The sequence below is a fragment of the Mobula birostris genome, chromosome 13 (assembly GCF_030028105.1).
Source record: "Mobula birostris isolate sMobBir1 chromosome 13, sMobBir1.hap1, whole genome shotgun sequence".
NCBI classification, from domain to species: domain Eukaryota; kingdom Metazoa; phylum Chordata; class Chondrichthyes; order Myliobatiformes; family Myliobatidae; genus Mobula; species Mobula birostris.
The window spans coordinates 108,994,499-109,013,619 of NC_092382.1; the positions used below are offsets into that span (position 1 = coordinate 108,994,499).

The 19,121-nt window shown below is 50.1% G+C and overlaps 1 protein-coding gene across 1 annotated transcript; it reads left to right on the forward strand.

Annotated features, from left to right (window-relative positions):
• Positions 1-4,670: 4,670 nt before the first annotated feature.
• Positions 4,671-5,204, forward strand: LOC140208149 (epidermal differentiation-specific protein-like). The gene has a single exon (XM_072276631.1). It carries the CDS (start codon positions 4,671-4,673, stop codon positions 5,202-5,204), a length of 534 nt encoding a protein of 177 aa, XP_072132732.1.
• The last annotated feature ends 13,917 nt before the right edge of the window (positions 5,205-19,121 follow it).

A 19,121-nucleotide genomic window follows, 5' to 3' on the forward strand; every position in this document is an offset into this window, starting at 1 on the left:
CAGCAAGACGAAGGAATTGGTTGTTGACCTCAGAAGGAGTAGCGGACCGCATGACCCCATCTACATCGGTGGTGCACAAGTGGAACAGGTCAAAAGCTCTAAGTTCCTCGGGGTCAATATCACAAATGACCTGACTTGGTCCAACCAAGCAGAGTCCACTGCCAAGAAGGCCCACCAGCGCCTTTACTTCCTGAGAAAACTAAAGAAATTTGGTTAAAACCCTCACTAATTTTTATAGATGCACCGTAGAAAGCATTGTCCTAGGGTGCATCACAGCCTGGTACGGAAGTTGTCCTGTCCAAGACCGGAAGAAGCCGCAGAAGATCGTGAACACGGCCCAGCACATCACACAAACCAATCTTCCGTCCGTGGACTCACTTTACACCGCACGCTGTTGGAGCAGTGCTGCCAGGATAATCAAGGACACGACCCACCCAGCCAACTCACTTTTCATCCCTCTTCCCTCCGGGAGAAGGCTCAGGAGCTGGAAGACTCGCACGGCCAGATTTGGGAACAGTTTCTTTCCAACTGTGATAAGACTGCTGACCCAGATTTTGATCAGGAGGATATGGTCCAGGTGCAGGTCAGTGGGACTAGGCAGGAAAATGGCTCAGCACAGACAAGAAGGGCTAAAAGGCCTGTTTCTGTGCTGTGGTGTTCTATGTTTCTATGGACCGGTTCATTTATGTTATATGTCAATGATTTGGATCATGGAACTGATGGCTTTGTGACCAAATTTCCAGATGATAGGAAGACAGATGGATGGGCAGGAAGTACTGAGGAAGCAGGTGGAATAAGATTCTCCCCTTGCAATAATGATCGGGGAATTACACATCAACTAGGTTTTCCTGACATTCCATGTACAGTCAAAGAACAGAAAATAGGATACCAGTTAAAATGGAGTTCTGCTGCTGGCCGAATGTTCCTCGTTGTGAAGTTTCACATATCCACGTGTCCGTCAGGCACCTCACGTTGGTGATAGCTGTTCTCCTTCAGAGTGACCAATTCAAAAATTGCATTCCTGTGTCATTGGTCGTAGGTCGTGGAAGCCAGTCCCACACAGCACAGCCGCCAATGACACTGGAATGCTACATTTGAAATGGTAAGAAATGAATATAAAATCAGACGCTTCAAGTACGCAGGTGGAGGTTACTCCGAAAGGGAACAATTATCGCGTATGTGAGATGTCCGATGGACACGTGGAGATTGGAAACTGGATGACGAGCAATATGTGGCCAGCAGCAGAAACTCCCTAAGTGTGAAAGGTGAAATGTTTAAGGGAACATCTTCACTGAGAGTATGGTGAGTGTGTGTGGAATGAGTTGCCAGCAGAAGTTCAATTTCAAGATTGATAAGAGATTTGGATAACCACATGTGTGGAAGGGGTAATGTCCAGTACAGGTCAGTGCGACTGGGCAGAAAAATAGCTTGGCAAGGTCTAGATGGGCCAAATGGCCTGTTTTGTACTGTAGTGCTCAAATAGAAGATGCTAATGTGAAGGAAAACTGCAGGCAAAGTCTAGAAGTAAAGACGTGTATTGCAGCAATGACGACAGCCAAGCTTCAAAAACATCCCGAGTGATATTTTAAAAAAGGACGGAGAGAGAAACCGGGGAATTATAGACCGGTTAGCCTAACGTCGGTGGTGGGGAAACTGCTGGAGTCAGTTATCAAAGATGTGATAACAGCACAATTGGAAAGCGGTGAAATCATCGGACAAAGTCAGCATGGATTTGTGAAAGGAAAATCATGTCTGACGAATCTCATAGAATTTTTTGAGGATGTAACCAGTAGAGTGGATAGGGGAGAACCAGTGGATGTGGTACATTTGGATTTTCAAAAGGCTTTTCACAAGATCCCACACAAGAGATCAGTGTGCAAACTTAAAGCACACGGTATTGGGGGTAAGGTATTGATGTGGATAGAGAATTGGTTAGCAGACAGGAAGCAAAGAGTGGGAATAAACTGGACCTTTTCAGAATGACAGGCAGTGACTAGTGAGGTACCGCAAGGCTCAGTGCTGGGACCCCAGTTGTTTACAATATATATTAATGACTTGGATGAGGGAATTAAATGCAGCATCTCCAAGTTTGCGGATGACACGAAGCTGGGCGGCAGTGTTAGCTGTGAGGAGGATGCTAAGAGGATGCAGGGTGACTTGGATAGGTTAGGTGAGTGGGCAAATCCATGGCAGATGCAATTTAATGTGGATAAATGTGAAGTTATCCACTTTGGTGGCAAAAATAGGAAAACAGATTATTATCTGAATGGTGGCCGATTAGGAAAAGGGGAGGTGCAACGAGACCTGGGTGTCATTGTACACCAGTCATTGAAAGTGGGCATGCAGGTACAGCAGGCGGTGAAAAAGGCGAATGGTATGCTGGCATTGGGAGCAAGAGGATTCGAGTACAGGAGCAGGGAGGTACTACTGCAGTTGTACAAGGCCTTGGTGAGACCACACCTGGAGTATTGTGTGCAGTTTTGGTCCCCTAATCTGAGGAAAGACATCCTTGCCATAGAGGGAGTACAAAGAAGGTTCACCAGATTGATTCCTGGGATGGCAGGACTTTCATATGAAGAAAGACTGGATGAACTGGGCTTGTACACGTTGGAATTTAGAAGATTGAGGGGGGATCTGAGTGAAACGCATAAAATCCTAAAGGGATTGGACAGGCTAGATGCAGGAAGATTGTTCCCGATGTTGGGGAAGTCCAGAACGAGGGGTCACAGTTTGAGGATAAAGGGGAAACCTTTCAGGACTGAGATTAGGAAAAACTTCTTCACACAGAGAGTGGTGAATCTGTGGAATTCTCTGTCAGAGGAAACAGTTGAGGCCGGTTCATTGGCTATATTTAAGAGGGAGTTAGATATGGCCATTGTGGCTAAAGGGATCAGGGGGTATCGGGGGAAGGCTGGTGCAGGGTTCTGAGTTGGATGATCAGCCATGATCATACTGAATGGCGGTGCAGGCTCGAAGGGCCGAATGACCTACTCCTGCACCTATTTTCTATGTTTCTATGTAACACCATTTAGACTTCTTCCCTGCAAATGTCGGTGCTGTCAGTGATAAGCCTTTTGAAAGCTTTGGTCGCGGAGAAACAGTATCAGGGCAACTGGCATCCATCAATCCTGGCTGATTATGGTTGGACACTGAGTGGAGAAGCCTCAGACACTGAGCACAGATTAAAACCATCAACAAAACATTTTTAGCTTAGTTGAACTACTGCAAAGCATCGGCACCGTCAATAAAAGTCAATAAAAATTGCTAAACCAGATGAATTTGCAGCCGTAGCAAGATCTGGGGCACAGTGGACAACGAGGAGGACTATCGAACCTTGCAGCAGGATCTGGAGCAGCTGGGAAAATGGTCTAACAATGGCAAATGAAAGTTAATGCAGACAAGTGTGAGGTGAAGGGAAATCCAGGGCAAGACTTACAAAGCGACCGCCAAGATTCCTGCACAGTGGCATCTGGACATAAAGAAAGCTTTTGGCACATTGGCCTTCAAGAAACAAAGTATTGAGTGCAGAAGTTGCTCTGCACTGTCATTTATTTCATCATGGCTGATCCATTTCCCTCTCCGTCGTGATCTTCATCTTTTCACTTCATGCCCTATCTAATCAAACATGGAACACTTTGTTCCCGCTCTGGTTTGAGTAGCTCAAAACAGAACTAATTACCGGTTACCCGGTACAGATCTTGGACATTCGTATCTGACGATATTGTCTCGTTACAAGTGCTGCTAGTTGTAGCTGCAGCTTCAACAGCTCTTTTATCATTATCGTCTCTCCTCCAGGAGTTTCACCTGGAGGTTCTCAAGTAAGTAGGGTAGAGATACTCCCGACTAATTTCACTTTTAACAATTTATATCTTCAGTTTCCCATAGTTTGCTGCGTTTCTTTTGCTTTCCAGCGCCCAGGTCAGCCACAATTCTATCTCGAATAGCTTTATTTCCCCATCTTTATACCATTACATCTTTAGTATTAATTAACCTGGTTTATATTTATGTTTTCTACTATAAAAAGAAATCCGGGTGGGAAACTTCAACTTGCCATCTCTCGTGCGGCTACAGAATGTCTTTTCTCCCCCAGCCCCTTCCTGACCTGCACCTTCCCCGCTAACCTCAGAGCTGGTCATAACCTCAATTTCACTGAACACAATATGTTGTTCTTTTTCCCTCACAGGTTACCACCCAACCTCAGCAGTACCCAAGGGGGAAGCGTTGTTGCTAAGTGAAACGGACACGGGAGAACTCTGCATTGACTGTCTCCCTCACCCTTTCCCCTTTGGTCAGACAAATCTGCCTGCCTGCATCTTCGGTGGAACCCCAGCATCTCGTTAAAACTCTGGTCGCTGATGTTCTGAGCAGTCCGCATCTTCTTAAGGATCAGCCCCACCTCCAGCAGTCTGCCCGAATTCCTTGATCTCGCACCGCCCTGACAATCCAGCTACAGGAATTGGATATCACCCAAGTTTCAACAACCCTTCGAAACAACAACTTCGCCTCTGAGACGTGGCCGCTCCCAAAGGGGGCCGCTCCTCTAAAGCGTGATTGGCTGATGGCTGTTGTTGGTCGTTTGACCGAACACTGAGCAGATTTAACCCGGGGAACAACTCTCGCTTCAGCTGCGCCTCTGTAAACTCGTGGACGGCACTCACCGCTGTATCAAGATGAGTAAAATCACTCTCTACGAAAACCCTGACTTTACCGGGAAGGACAAGGACTTTGTGGACAACGTTCCCGACCTTACTGTTCGGAACTTCGGTTATACTGCCCGCTCGATCAGAGTAATCGGCCAGCACTGGGTGGCGTACGCCGGCGAAAACTTCACGGGGGCGTTCAAGGTGCTCGGTCCCGGAGACCACGCATATCTGGGCGAGCTGGATCAGAAAATTCTCTCTTTGCGGCTGGTGAAGGAGGATTTGAAGAACCCGGAGATCGTTCTGTACGAGCACGTCAACTATAAGGGCAAAAGCCGCAGCATTAGGGAAACGACGAATGATCTGACTACAGCCGGCTTCGAAAACCTCGTCTCTTCCCATAAGGTGAAGGCAGGCGTGTGGATTCTGTTCCAGCACGCCAACCTATGCGGTCAGCGACTCATCACTTTCGAGGGTAACGAATGGCCCAACTATTGCGCTTTCAACTGGAATGACAAGCTGTCCTCAGTCAAGCCCTTGCTGAAGAGCGACGTCGAGTTGTGAGCTGCCCCGTGCTGGTGTCCCGCTTTCAGCCGGAGCTCCCAAACCCCAGCGTCTGTTTGGATGGATCCAGGCCATTGCTTTGTTGTTGCATAAGTAAACAAATAAAATACTTCATAAATACCTATAAACTTCTGTCGATCTCATTGTCCAATTCTTTCTTCAGTTAAACTGTCGACATGTCACTGGGGAATGCGGTGCGTGTTTAAGCGAGGGTGGTGTCTTGGAGCGCGGGAACGTTGGGAGTCAGTGACGCTGGTAATGAATGGCCATTTCTCCAGAGATGTGGCCGAACCCGATGCTTATTTTCGGATTTCCTGTATCCGAGCATTTTTGCTTTTGAAAGGCACTTGTCAAGGGTGGGTGAGGTCGGTGAGTTTGTGGGATATGGGGGAGGTGGGAAAAGTGGGAAGACTGAATTCAGTGGGGGCTTAATTACGATGTTTCCAAAAATTCTTTAAATGAATATCAGTAATTCTATAAATTATCTGTATTGAGAGATACAACACGGCAAAAGATCCAACCGGCCCGCGCCGTCAAATTACATCCCCGTGACCAATTAACTTATTAACCCCACAGGTCTTTGCTATTAAGGGAGAAATCCAGATGGTCGTTGGGGAAACTTACAGAAGTCGGCGGGAATTGAACGTGTGACGCTGGTCATGAAATAGCGTTTCACTAACTGCTAAACTACCGTGCCCTCCCAATCGTTGTCCGGCAATGCTATATCTGCTGCCCCCACCACCCCAAATCCATTTAATCCGAGACTGTTATCTCCCTTCTCAGTCATCTCTTTACTTATTCACTTTCTGAGATTGACAGTAATTGAAATGTATTGCTTACATATCAATGCCCCTTGTAGCGGGAGTGAGCCATCTGCTTCCACGGTGGGTCTTCTGCCGAAACTGTTGAGGATTGAATTGAATGGATGAAAGTCAGGCTTCAGGAACCCTGACTGCCTGTGTTTCTGCTGCTGACGGCGTAGACAGAGCACCAAAGTGTGCTGGGTCAGGTCCGGGATGTGGTGCCAAACTGAAAAAGAATCGGAACAAGATGCAGTATCACTTGTTACGTACCCCGTAACTGGGTTGCCAAACCAGCAGAAATGGACCACTAGTTGGAGTCTGGATTACCGGAAATTGATAAAGTTTTATTAAAGAAATAAGTAACACGGTACTCTAATCGTAAGGATATAAATGCAACAGGTTAGCAATGATAAAACACACATGTGCACAGAACTAGGGTAATAGGAATCAACCAATCTCTATCGCAGTCCAGGGGTAAAATGATCAGTCTCAAGTGACGCAGAGTTCAGTTCAGCTCAGTACAGTTCGCAGTAATCGCTGTTGTGCGGTTGGGGAGAGAGAGAGAGATATGCAAATCTGCGGTGAACCCGGCACCCAGGCAAGGGCGGACACACACACCAGTTTCCCGCCGATCGTCCCTTGTCACCCTGTCAGTCTATGGTCGGTTCCCTCGAACCAGACCTCCAACTCCCACCATTTGTGGGGGCACACCGCTCTTCCAGGGTCTCGTTATCTCGTGATCTCGTGGGGTCTGTCGTGCCTTAGCAAACCTGTTCCTTTTTATCCCCCTGCTGGGGTATCGCCTGTCCATCAAACTTCAAACAGTTCAGAATCAAAGCAACCGGTCTGTCAATATTCTGAAATGTGTTTCTTTCTCGTTAATCTCTCTCCTCTCTCTTATTAGCATTTTGAATGTTTCTTCATTGTCTCACTTATCTCTCTCTCTTTAGCATCAATCTTCTGACAACTTGGTTTTTCGTCACACCCCTATCCTTCAAAGAATTTTTACCGGGGTGCATACTAATATACAGGGTCATCAGCTATTCGGCTAATACAGAGAACTTTAAGTTGTCAACACCTTGACAGACAGTCAGCAATCACATTTTACGTGCCTTTTATATGTGTTATTTTAATATCCTCTAAGACCAGGCTCCAATTTAGCAACCTTTCGTTTTTATCCTTCGTAGTGGCCAAAAACACTAATGGGTTGTGATCAGTGTAAATTCTCAGTGGTTTCCGTCCCGGACGAATATAACACAGGTCGTCCCACACAAACTTAGCATTCTTTGGCAAGAGCTTAGTAAGAGGGAGGGTAATATCCACAAAGTTTTTGCAAAACTTCCGATAGTACCCCACCATCCCCAAGAACCTTCTCAGGACTCTCTTGTCTGTCGGGGTGGGGACTTCGGAGATAGCCCGCACCTTAACCTGCATCGGAGCCAGCTGCCCCTGTCCCACCACAAATCCCAGATAAGTGACCTTCGCGTGGTCGAATTCACTTTTTGCGAGGTTCACTGTCAGGCTGGCTTCAAACAGCCGTTTAAACAGTTTCTCTACTGCCACAATGTGCTCCTTCCACGTGTCACTCCAGACCACTAAATCGTCAATACACGCTTCTGCGTTCTTTCGCCCTTTTGTCACTGAATTAATCATCCGATAGGGGTGCTGCTTACTAGGCTGACCTGATGTGACCACAACACCATGTACCGTCTCTTGGCATCGCCCCGGGACATCCGGACAAACGTGTACGTGCCGGTTAATTACCTTCTTCAGCGGCTCGCTCTGTTTGGGGGTTAAGGGAGAGACCTTATCAGCAAAGCTGGCCAAAACAATAGACTTCCCCATCTGGTCGGCACCATGCTTATCTTTCCAAAATGGGTTTTCCCCTTATCAGGTGGCACCCTAGCCTCATTAATTTTCCTGACAACACCGACTAGGTCTGTGGCAAGCTGTTAACATATCAATAGCCTGTAACTGTGTTAGTTCACGTCTATAGTAGTCAATAGCATCCTTCCTCCCGTGCGGCCAGTCAAACTCTTTGACTGTTTTCCTCACCCAAAGTGTCCACCGAGGGGTATCTTGTGGGCCAGGTTAAGAATCTCAGCCCCATAAATTTTCGGCATTATCACCCCCCATTCCTCATCTGCGGGCACGGTACTTGGTCTCCATTTCCTCATTAGCACTCCCTCCTTCACATAATAGCCCACTGGCTCCCTTTTCAATTCTGCTTCGGAGAGAGCTGTCTCCGTCAAGACCATCAGCTCCTCGTCTCGCTCCTGTGCCAGTATAATCTCCTTCCTTGCTAATGATAAGTCTACCTCAACTTCCGTTTCACTACGCCCCTTCTTCTCACTTTCTAACCCCTCCTGGTACAAGGCTGGTAGAAACGTCTCAGCTAAATCTGTATTCACTTCGGCAGCCTTTCTGGACATGCGCCCATTCACGGCGCAAACGGGATGAACCTGTGAGTCCATGGGCGGGTCTTCTGTCCTGGCAGGCTGGCTTGTCAATCTTACTGCTGGGTAAACCTCTCCGCCGGCGAGGCCATTACCGGGTAAGACCTCCACGTCTTCCATTGGTAATTCGGGCCTCACCCCTGTCGTGACCGGTCCGGAGACCAAGTTGCTTTTTAGGTGTATCTGGTGCAAAGGTACTGCTTCAGTCCCTTTCCCAATGCCTTTTATCACCCTGACCTCCCTAGTCTGGGTCTCTGAACTAAAGTCTAACACACTCTTTAAGATCAATGACTGACAAACTCCAGTGTCTCTCCAGATCCGTACTGGAACCGGGTTTAACCCCTCCTTCACCGACACCAATCCGGCCGAGATAAACCTCTCGCGCCCTTCCTGAACTTCATTTGATCCCTGGGCTCTCTTGGGAGTTCAAGAATGAGGTGCCTTGCGGTCGTGCATTTTAAAGTTTAAGCAAAGGAACGGGTGCAGATGATGTGAAACCTCAGACAAAGACAAGATAGTGACTTGTGCAGACTGACACTCTGACTCTGAGGTAAGGCCACATCCCTGGGACAGGCAAAAGGAGAATTAAAACAGCGTGCGTGTCATATAACCGTAGTGTCTGCTATACCACTTTGCTACCAGCAGGTGGAGGCACACACCACAGGTTGTGAAAATATAAGCCTTAAAAATGTTGGTAACTTCAATTTTCGTCCTAATGCAAACTTTATTAGTTGAACTCAAAACCAACTGATTCCAACACAGCAAAGCACCTAATGGAAGCAGTATTTGACATTGCGTAGGGATGTGGGAGAGCAAGGAGGGGTGGTGTGTATGTTTCTGAGAGAGAGAGAGAGACTGTGTGTGTGTGTTAATATGTTGGAACCCATACGCTGTGTGCTTGAAGGGAAATTGTTAATGTGAGAGAGGAATTGCTGACTCTGAAGTAGAGAGAGACTACATCTTCCCACCTGTACGTCCCACTCTGTCTCCCACTGTGTGTGTGTGTCTCTCTCCGTCTTTTGCTGTGTCTCTGTGTCTCTCTGAGTGTCTCCATGTCTCTCTGTCTTTGTGTCTCTCTAGCCCTAATGTGTCTCCCCATCTTGCTGTCTATGTGTCGTTTGCTGTGTGTGTCTTTCTCTGAGTGTCTTTGTGTCACTCTGATTGTCTCCCTGTCTTTCTGAGTATCTCTATCTCTCTTGTGTCTCTATGAGTGTCTCTGTGTCTCTGTCTCTGTGTCTCTGTGTGTCTCACTCTGTCAGTCTTTGTGTAATTGTGCACTGCAAACTCTAGAATTAAAATTAGATTCATCACCATTGTCCTGTCCAATATGAAATTTGTTGTTTTGTGACAGCAGTATTGTGCAAAGTATTTTTAAAAATTACTATAATGATAAAAGAAATAAGTACATTACTAGAAAACTACAATAAAAGAAAATAAGTAAATTACAAGTAGAGGAGGTCTCTACTGTAAAGATGAAGCCACACTCGGGTTGGAGGAACAACACCTTATATTCCGTCTGGGTAGCCTCCAACCTGCTGGCATGAACATCGACTTCTCTAACTTCCGCTAAGGCCCCACCTCCCCCTCGTACCCCATCCGTTATTTATTTATATACACACATTCTACCTCTCTCTCTCTTTTTTCTCCCTCTGTCCCTCTGACTATACCCCTTGCCCATCGTCTGGGTCTCCCCCTCCCCCTTTTCCTTCTCCCTGGGCCTCCTGTCCCATGATCCTCTCATATCCCTTTTGCCTATCACCTGTCCAGCTCTTGGCTCCATCCCTCCCCCTCCTGTCTTCTCCTGTCATTTCGGATCTCCTCCTCCCCATCCCACTTTCAAATCTCTTACTAACTCTTCCTTCAGTTCGTCCTGACGAAGGGTCTCGGCCCGAAAACTCGTCTGTACCTCTTCCTAGAGATGCTGCCTGGCCTGCTGCGTTCACCAGCAACTTTGATGTGTGTTGCTTGAATTTCCAGCGTCTGCAGAATTCCTCGTGTAGAGGAACTGAATGCATATTTTTCATCAGTCTTCACAGTGGAAGACATCTGCAGTATACCGGACATTCAAGAGCGTCAGGGAAGTGAAGTTTGTGCAGTGAAAATTACGACTGAAAAGGTGCTCAGGAAGCTTAATGGTCTGAGGGTGGATAAATCTCCTGGTCCTGATGGAATGCACCCTCGGGTTCTGAAGGAAGTAGCTGGAGAGATTGCGGAGGCATTAACAATGATATTTCAAGAATCAATAGATTCTGGCATTGTACTGGATGAGTGGAAAGTTGCAAATGTTACTCTGCTATTTAAGAAGGGTGGGAGTCAGCAGAAAGGAAACTATAGATCTGTTAGTCTGACATCAGCGTTTGGGAAGTTGTTGGAATCGATTGTTAGGGATGAGATTATGGCGTACCTGGAGGCACAGGACAAGATAGGTCAAAGCCAGCATGATTTCCAGAAAGGAAAATCCTGCCTGACAAACCGACTGCAATTCTTTGAGGAAATTACAAGCAGGGTAGACAAAGGAGATGTAGTAGATGTGGTGTACTTGGATTTTCAGAAGGCTTTTAACAAGGTGCCGCACACGAGGCTGCTTAGCAAGATAAGAACCCATGGAATTACAGGGAAGTTACTAGAGTGGGTGGAGCATGGCTGGTCGGCAGAAAACAGAGAGTGGGAATCAAGCGATCCTGTTCTGGCTGGCTGCCGGTTACCAGCGGAGTTCCACAGGGGGTCGGTATTGGGACCGCTGCTTTTCACAACGTATGTCAATTGTTTGGACAATGGTATTAATGGATTTGTGGCTAAATTTGCCAATGATGCAAAGATAGGTGGAGGAGCGGGTGGTGTTAAGGAAACAGAGAGACTGCAGAGAGACTTAGATAGACCTCAGCAGTAGTAACGTCAGTAATGTCGAGTCATAGAACATAGAATAGTAGAGCACAGTACAGGCCCTTTGGACCACATTGTTGTGCCGACCCTCAAATCCTGCCTCCCATATGACCCCCCATCTTAAATTCCTCCATATACCTGTCTAGTAGTCTCTTAAACTTCACTAGTGTATCTGCCTCCACCACTGACTCAGGCAGTGCATTCCACGCACCAACCACTCTCTGAGTAAAAAACCTTCCTCTAATATCCCCCTTCAACTTCCCACCCCTTACCTTAAAGCCATGTCCTCTTGTATTGAGCAGTGGTGCCCTGGGGAAGAGGCGCTGGCTGTCCACTCTATCTATTCCTCTTATTATCTTGTACACCTCTATCATGTCTCCTCTCATCCTCCTTCTCTCCAAAGAGTAAAGGCCTAGCTCCCTTAATCTCTGATCATAACGCATACTCTCTAAACCAGGCAGCATCCTGGTAAATCTCCTCTGTACCCTTTCCAATGCTTCCACATCCTTCCTATAGTGAGGTGACCAGAACTGGACACAGTACTCCAAGTGTGGCCTAACCAGAGTTTTATAGAGCTGCATCATTACATCGCGACTCTTAAACTCTATCCCTCGACTTATGAAAGCTAACACCCCATAAGCTTTCTTAACTACCCTATCCACCTGTGAGGCAACTTTCAGGGATCTGTGGACATGTACCCCGAGATCCCTCTGCTCCTCCACACTACCAAGTATCTTGCCATTTACTTTGCAGTCTGCCTTGGAGTTTGTCCTTCCAAAGTGTATCACCTCACACTTCTCCGGGTTGAACTCCATCTGCCACTTCTCAGCCCACTTCTGCATCCTGTCGATGCCTCTCTGCAATCTTCGACAATCCCCTACACTATCTACAACAGCACCAACCTTTGTGTCGTCTGCAAACTTGCCAACACATCCTTTTACCCCCACATCCAGGTCGTTAATAAAAATCACGAAAAGTAGAGGTCCCAGACCAGATCCTTGTGGGACACCACTAGTCACATTCCTCCAGTCTAAATGTACTCCCTCCACCACCACCCTCTGCCTTCGGCAGGCAAGACAATTCTGAATCCACCTGGCCAAACTTCCCTGGATCCCATGCCTTCTGACTTTCTGAATAAGCCTACCATGTGGAACCTTGTTAAATGCCTTAGACCTTGTTATCCAAGAACTTATTTGTCTCTCTGGGTAATAAAATTCCTCTTTTTGTTTAACCCTTCCGGGGCTCTGTGTGATCCCGTGCTTGGGTCTGGAGATACACCATGACACCGATGGATTAAGAAATTTATTTATTTTGAGTGATTACAAGTTACTGAAACATTGTTCTTAACGCTTGTGGAGAAAAGTCCTTTTCAAGTCGCTGTGGGATCTTCTCTGTGAAAGGAAGCAAAGGGACTTGGTCATACAAGATGGCCCAGCTGGTCCATGCCAACATTTCCCGTGGCCAGCAATCACCGATCGAGGTTTCATTCCCCCTGCTGTCAGTAAGGAGTTTGTGTGCTCCCCACCCCTCCCCCCGGCCACACAACCTCCCGCGTGCACTCCAGTTTCCTCCCACAGTCCAAAAGCCTTTCGATAGGGAGAGGTTCAAAGATTAAAGATGATCTTTGCCACAACTCGTAGCCATGCTATGCCTTGTCTGCACAATCCTCACTGACGCCAGCGACACATCTCACTCTCCGGTTGACGTACTTGTGACAAAGGTCATCTTTAATCTTTAAACCCCCTTCCATGGAAAGGCCTTTTGAATGCTGTTAATCTACCTGCACAGGATTCTTCCTCCAGCAGCTCGGTCTATTCCGTATTCTCTCCATCCTCTGTGTGAAAACCATCTCCCTCGAGTCCCTTTTTAGACCTTGCCCCTTCTCTCCTGAAAACTGTGCTCCCTTTGGAAGATCCCTGTCCAGCTTCACTGTGGCGCTCATAATTTACTATGCACCTGCAAAGTCATCTCTCGGTCGTCTACCCTCCAAGGATCAAAGTCCTACGCTACCTATCCCCCTTACTGTAACTCTCGCCCTCGAGAGCCGGCAGCACCCTCCAAAATCTCTCTCTGTACCCCTTCCAGCTCAATAGGCTGGGATGGGGGTGGGAATGTCTAATACAAGGGGGAGTATTTTTAAGGCTGGACAGCCAGAGACATTTTCCCGATGGAGGGCGAAAATGACTAATAAGGAGGGGGCGTAATTTCTTGGTGATCGGAAGAAAGTATAGGTCGGGGGGGCGATGTCAAAGGGAGGTTTTTAACACAGGTTCTATGTTCAAACATTACAATACCGTACAGGTCCTTCGACCCTCGATGTGGTGCCAAAATATTAACCTACTCTAATCTCAATCTAACCCTCTCTCCATTTTCCTGTCATCCAGGTGTCTATCTGAGAGTCTCTTAAAAATCCCTGATGTACCTGCCTCCTGACAGGGCGTTCCACACACCCACCACTCTCTGTGTAAAGTAAACCACCTCTGATATCCCCCCTATACTTACGTCCAATCACCAAGAAATTATGCCCCTCGTGTTAGCCATTTCCACTCTCCCTCCAGAAAAAGTCTCAACTGTCCACTCGATCTACGTCACTTATCATCTTGTACACCTCTATCAAGTCACCTCTCATCCTCCTTCGCTCCAAAGAGAAAAGCCCGAGCTCACTCAATTTCTCCTCATAAAACATATTCTGTAATCCAGACAGCATCCTGGTGAATCTCCTCTGCACCCTCTCTAATCCAGGCAGCGTCCTGGTGAATCTCCTCTGCACCCTCTCTAATCCAGGCAGCGTCCTGGTGAATCTCCCCTGCACCCTCTCTAATCCAGGCAGCGTCCTGGTGAATCTCCCCTGCACCCTCTCTAATCCAGACAGCGTCCTGGTGAATCTCCTCTGCACCCTCTCTAATCCAGGCAGCGTCCTGGTGAATCTCCCCTGCACCCTCTCTAATCCAGGCAGCATCCTGGTGAATCTCCTCTGCACCCTCTCTAATCCAGGCAGCGTCCTGGTGAATCTCCTCTGCACCCTCTCTAATCCAGGCAGCATCCTGATGAATCTCCTCTGCACCCTCTCTAATCCAGGCAGCATCCTGGTGAATCTCCTCTGCACCCTCTCTAATCCAGGCAGCGTCCTGGTGAATCTCCCCTGCACCCTCTCTAATCCAGGCAGCGTCCTGGTGAATCTCCCCTGCACCCTCTCTAATCCAGACAGCGTCCTGGTGAATCTCCTCTGCATCCTCTCTAATCCAGGCAGCGTCCTGGTGAATCTCCCCTGCACCCTCTCTAATCCAGGCAGCATCCTGGTGAATCTCCTCTGCACCCTCTCTAATCCAGACAGCATCCTGGTAAATCTCTGCACCGTCTCTAATCCAGGCAGCATCCTGATGAATCTCCTCTGCACCCTCTCTAATCCAGGCAGCGTCCTGGTGAATCTCCCCTGCACCCTCTCTAATCCAGGCAGCGTCCTGGTGAATCTCCCCTGCACCCTCTCTAATCCAGACAGCGTCCTGGTGAATCTCCTCTGCACCCTCTCTAATCCAGGCAGCGTCCTGGTGAATCTCCCCTGCACCCTCTCTAATCCAGGCAGCATCCTGGTGAATCTCCTCTGCACCCTCTCTAATCCAGGCAGCGTCCTGGTGAATCTCCTCTGCACCCTCTCTAATCCAGGCAGCATCCTGATGAATCTCCTCGGCACCCTCTCTAATCCAGACAGCGTCCTGGTGAATCTCCTCTGCACCCTCTCTAATCCAGGCAGCGTCCTGGTGAATCTCCCCTGCACCCTTTCTAATCCAGGCAGCGTCCTGGTGAATCTCCTCTGCACCCTCTCTAATCCAGACAGCATCCTGGTAAATCTCTGCACCGTCTCTAATCCAGGCAGAATCCTGGTGAATCCCCTTTGCACCCCGTAATCCAGGCAGCATCCTCTGGAGAACTTAAACCAGAATGGCTGCTGGGGTGGTGGGAACCGAACTGAACTGAAGGCGGAAAGGGAGGTTGGCTCACAAACAGGATAAAGCTTGTAGACAGTGTGAGAAGGAGGATAGGCAGGTGATAGAGAAGGGATGTGCTCAGACCGATGGTTTGAGATCTGTCTATTTTAATACAAGGAGTATCAGGAACAAAGCGGGTGAGTTTAGAGCCTGGATCAGCACTTGAATCTATGATGTTGTGGCCATTTACAGAGACTTGGATGGCTCAGGGGCAGGAATAATTACGTCAAGTGCCAAGCTTTAGATGTTTCAGAAAGGACAGGGAGGGAGGTAAAAGAGCTGGGGACTGGCACTGTTGATCAGAGATAGTGTCATGACTGCAGAAAAGGAGGAAGACATGGAGGGATTGTCTACTGAGTCTCTGTGGGTGCAAGTTAGAAACAGGAAGGGGTCAATAACTTTACTGGGTGTTTTTTATAGACCATCCAATGGTAACAGGAACCTCAGGGAGCAGATAGAGAGACAGATTCTGGAAAGGAGTAATAATAAGAGGGTTGTTGAAGTGGGAGATTTTAACTTCCCAGCTATCGATTGGCATTTCCCTAGCGTGAGGGGTTTAGGTGGGGTGGAGTTTGTTAGGTGTGTTCAGGAAAGTTTCCTGACACAATATGTAGATAAGCCTACAAGAGGAGAGGCTGCACACATCAAAGTTGCTGGTGAACGCAGCAGGCTGGGCAGCATCTCTAGGAAGAGGTGCAGTCGACGTTTCAGGCCGAGATACACACACACTCCCGGGGTCAGACACAGAGTGAATGTCCCTCCGCACCGTCCCATCACACACTCCCGGGGTCAGACACAGAGTGAATCTCCCTCCACACCGTCCCATCACAAACTCCCGGGGTCAGACACAGAGTGAATCTCCCTCCGCACCGTCCCATCACACACTCCCACGGACAAATGCAGAGCAAAGTTCCCTCCCTCCGCCCCTCTCACCCCAGGACGGAGACCGCGAGTCCGTCTTTGCAATCTTCACGTTCATGTAAGTCTCGCTGTCGTCCATCCTGTCGCGGATTCTCTGCGTCTCTGAGCCTAGAAAGGGGAAGCGACCGTTGTCAGAGGAAGCCGGCGTTGACAAGTTTGGCAGTGGGGGGGGGGGGTGTCTGACCAACTGCAGCAAACAGCAGGTGAAGGTCTGCTGCAGAGAGGAACCGAGAGCAGCGTCAGGAAGTGCGGGGGGGTGCAGGGTGGGTGGAGATTGAGTGTGTGCGGGAGGGTGGTCGAGAGAGATAAGGGTGGCCGGGGGAGGGCGGGGAATGAGGGGGAGAGGGGAGCGGGTGACGGCGACAGAGTGGGTCGGCGGGGGGGAACGGTTAGAGAGGTGAGATGGAGATGAGGAGACTAGGGAGGGAGGGGAATAGCGGGCGGGAGGGTGGCCGTGGGGGGAGAGAGGGTGAAAAGAGGGGGCAGGGAGAGATGGAACGAGAGGGGAGGTGGGAGAGAGAGTGAGCGGTACAGAGGGATGCAGAGAGGGGAGGGATGAGGGAGAGGGAATGTAGGGGAGGGATGAGGGAGAGGGTCTGTAGGGGAGGGATGCGGGAGAGGGTCTGTAGGGGAGGGATAAGGGAGAGGGTCTGTAGGGGAGGGATGAGGGAGAGGGAATGTAGGGGAGGGATGAGGGAGAGGGTCTATCGGGGAGGGATGAGGGAGAGGGAATGCAGGGGAGGGTTGAGGGAGAGGGTCTGTAGGGGAGGGATAAGGGAGAGGGTCTGTAGGGGAGGGATAAGGGAGTCTGTAGGGGAGGGATGAGGGAGAGGGAATGCAGGAGAGGATGAGGGAGAGGGAATGCAGGGAGGGATGAGGGAGAGGGAATGCAGGGGAGGGATGAGGGACAGGGTCTGTAGGGGAGGGATGAGGGAGAGGGAATGCAGGGGAGGGATGAGGGAGAGGGAATGCAGGGGAGGGATGAGGGAGAGGGTCTGTAGGGGAGGGATGAGGGAGTCTGTAGGGGAGGGTTGAGGGAGATGTCTGTAGGGGAGGGATGAGGGACAGGGAATGCAGGGGAGGGATGAGGGAGAGGGAATGCAGGGGAGGGATGAGGGAGAGGGAATGCAGGGGAGGGATGAGGGACAGGGTCTGTAGGGGAGGGATGAGGGAGAGGGAATGCAGGGGAGGGATGAGGGACAGGGAATGCAGGGAGGGATGAGGGAGTCTGTAGGGGAGGGATGAGGGAGAGGGAATGCAGGGAGGGATGAGGGAGAGGGAATGCAGGGGAGGGATGAGGGAGAGGGAATGCAGGGGAGGGATGAGGGAGAGGGAATGCAGGGGAGGGATGAGGGAGAGGGTCTGTAGGGGAGGGTTGAGGGAGAGGGTCTGTAGGGGAGGGATGAGGGATGAGGGAGAGGGAATGCAGGGGAGGGATGAGGGAGAGGGAATGCAGTGGAGGGATGACGGAGTCTGTAGGGGAGGGATGAGGGAGAGGGTCTTTAGGGGAGGGATGAGGGACAGGGAATGCAGGGGAGGGATGAGGGAGAGGGAATGCAGGGGAGGGATGAGGGAGTCTGTAGGGGAGGGATGAGGGAGAGGGTCTGTAGTGGAGGGATGAGGGAGTCTGTAGGGGTGGGTTGAGGGAGAGGGTCTGTAGGGGAGGGATGAGGGACAGGGAATGCAGGGGAAGGATGAGGGACAGGGAATGCAGTGGAGGGATGAGGGAGAGGGTCTGTAGGGGAGGGTTGAGGGAGAGGGTCTGTAGGGGAGGGATGAGGGAGAGGGAATGCAGGGGAGGGATGAGGGACAGGGTCTGTAGGGGAGGGATGAGGGAGAGGGAATGCAGGGAGGGATGAGGGAGAGGGAATGCAGGGGAGGGATGAGGGAGAGGGAATGAAGGGGAGGGATGAGGTACAGGGTCTGTAGGGGAGGGATGAGGGAGAGGGAATACAGGGGAGAGATGAGGGACAGGGAATGCAGGGGAGGGATTAGGGACAAGGTCTGTAGGGGAGGGATGAGGGAGAGGGAATTCAGGGGAGGGATGAAGGACAGGGTCTGTAGGGAGGGATGAGGGAGAGGGAATGCAGGGAGGGATGAGGGAGAGGGAATGCAGGGGAGGGATGAGGGAGAGGGAATGCAGGGGAGGGATGAGGGACAGTGTCTGTAGGGGAGGGATGAGGGAGAGGGAATGCAGGGGAGGGATGAGGGAGAGGGAATGCAGGGGAGGGATGAGGGAGAGGGAATGCAGTGGAGGGATGAGGGAGTCTGTAGGGGAGGGATGAGGGACAGGGTCTGTAGGGGAGGGATGAGGGACAGGGTCTGTAAGGGAGGGATGAGGGAGAAGGAATGCAGGGGAGGGATGAGGGACAGGGTCTGTAGGGGAGGGATGAGTGACAGGGTCTGTAGGGGAGGGATGAGGGAGAGGGAATGCAGGGGAGGGATGAGGGAGAGGGAATGCAGGGAGGGATGAGGGAGAGGGAATGCAGGGGAGAGACGAGGGACAGGGAATGCAGGCGACGGAGGGAGGGAGGAATCGGAGGGGAGAGGAAGGGAGGAAGTGGAGAGGCAGGGCGGGAGGTGGGAAGGAGGGAAATGTCGGAGAGGGGGGAGGATTTGTTTCCCTCGCACAGGGCCTCTATTGTCCTGGAGATTTGCATTGCCCCGGCTGGTTCCTGTATGGCGAGTCGGACTCTCGCACACAGCTCCCTGCTCGTCGCCGGGGCCTCAGACGCCCTGCCTGCGGGAAGCCGGGGGCCCCAGGACAAGCCCCCAGACCCCAGCGAGGTGAGTCGGCCCCCTCCCTGCGAGTGAGGTGAACAGCTCCCCTCGAAACTCGCTCCCTCCACAGCGCCTCTTCGACTTCCT

Coding starts and splice junctions, on each gene's coding strand:
- LOC140208149 (XM_072276631.1), top strand. CDS start 4,671: ATGAGTAAAATCACTCTCTACGAAAACCCTGACTTTACCGGGAAGGAC.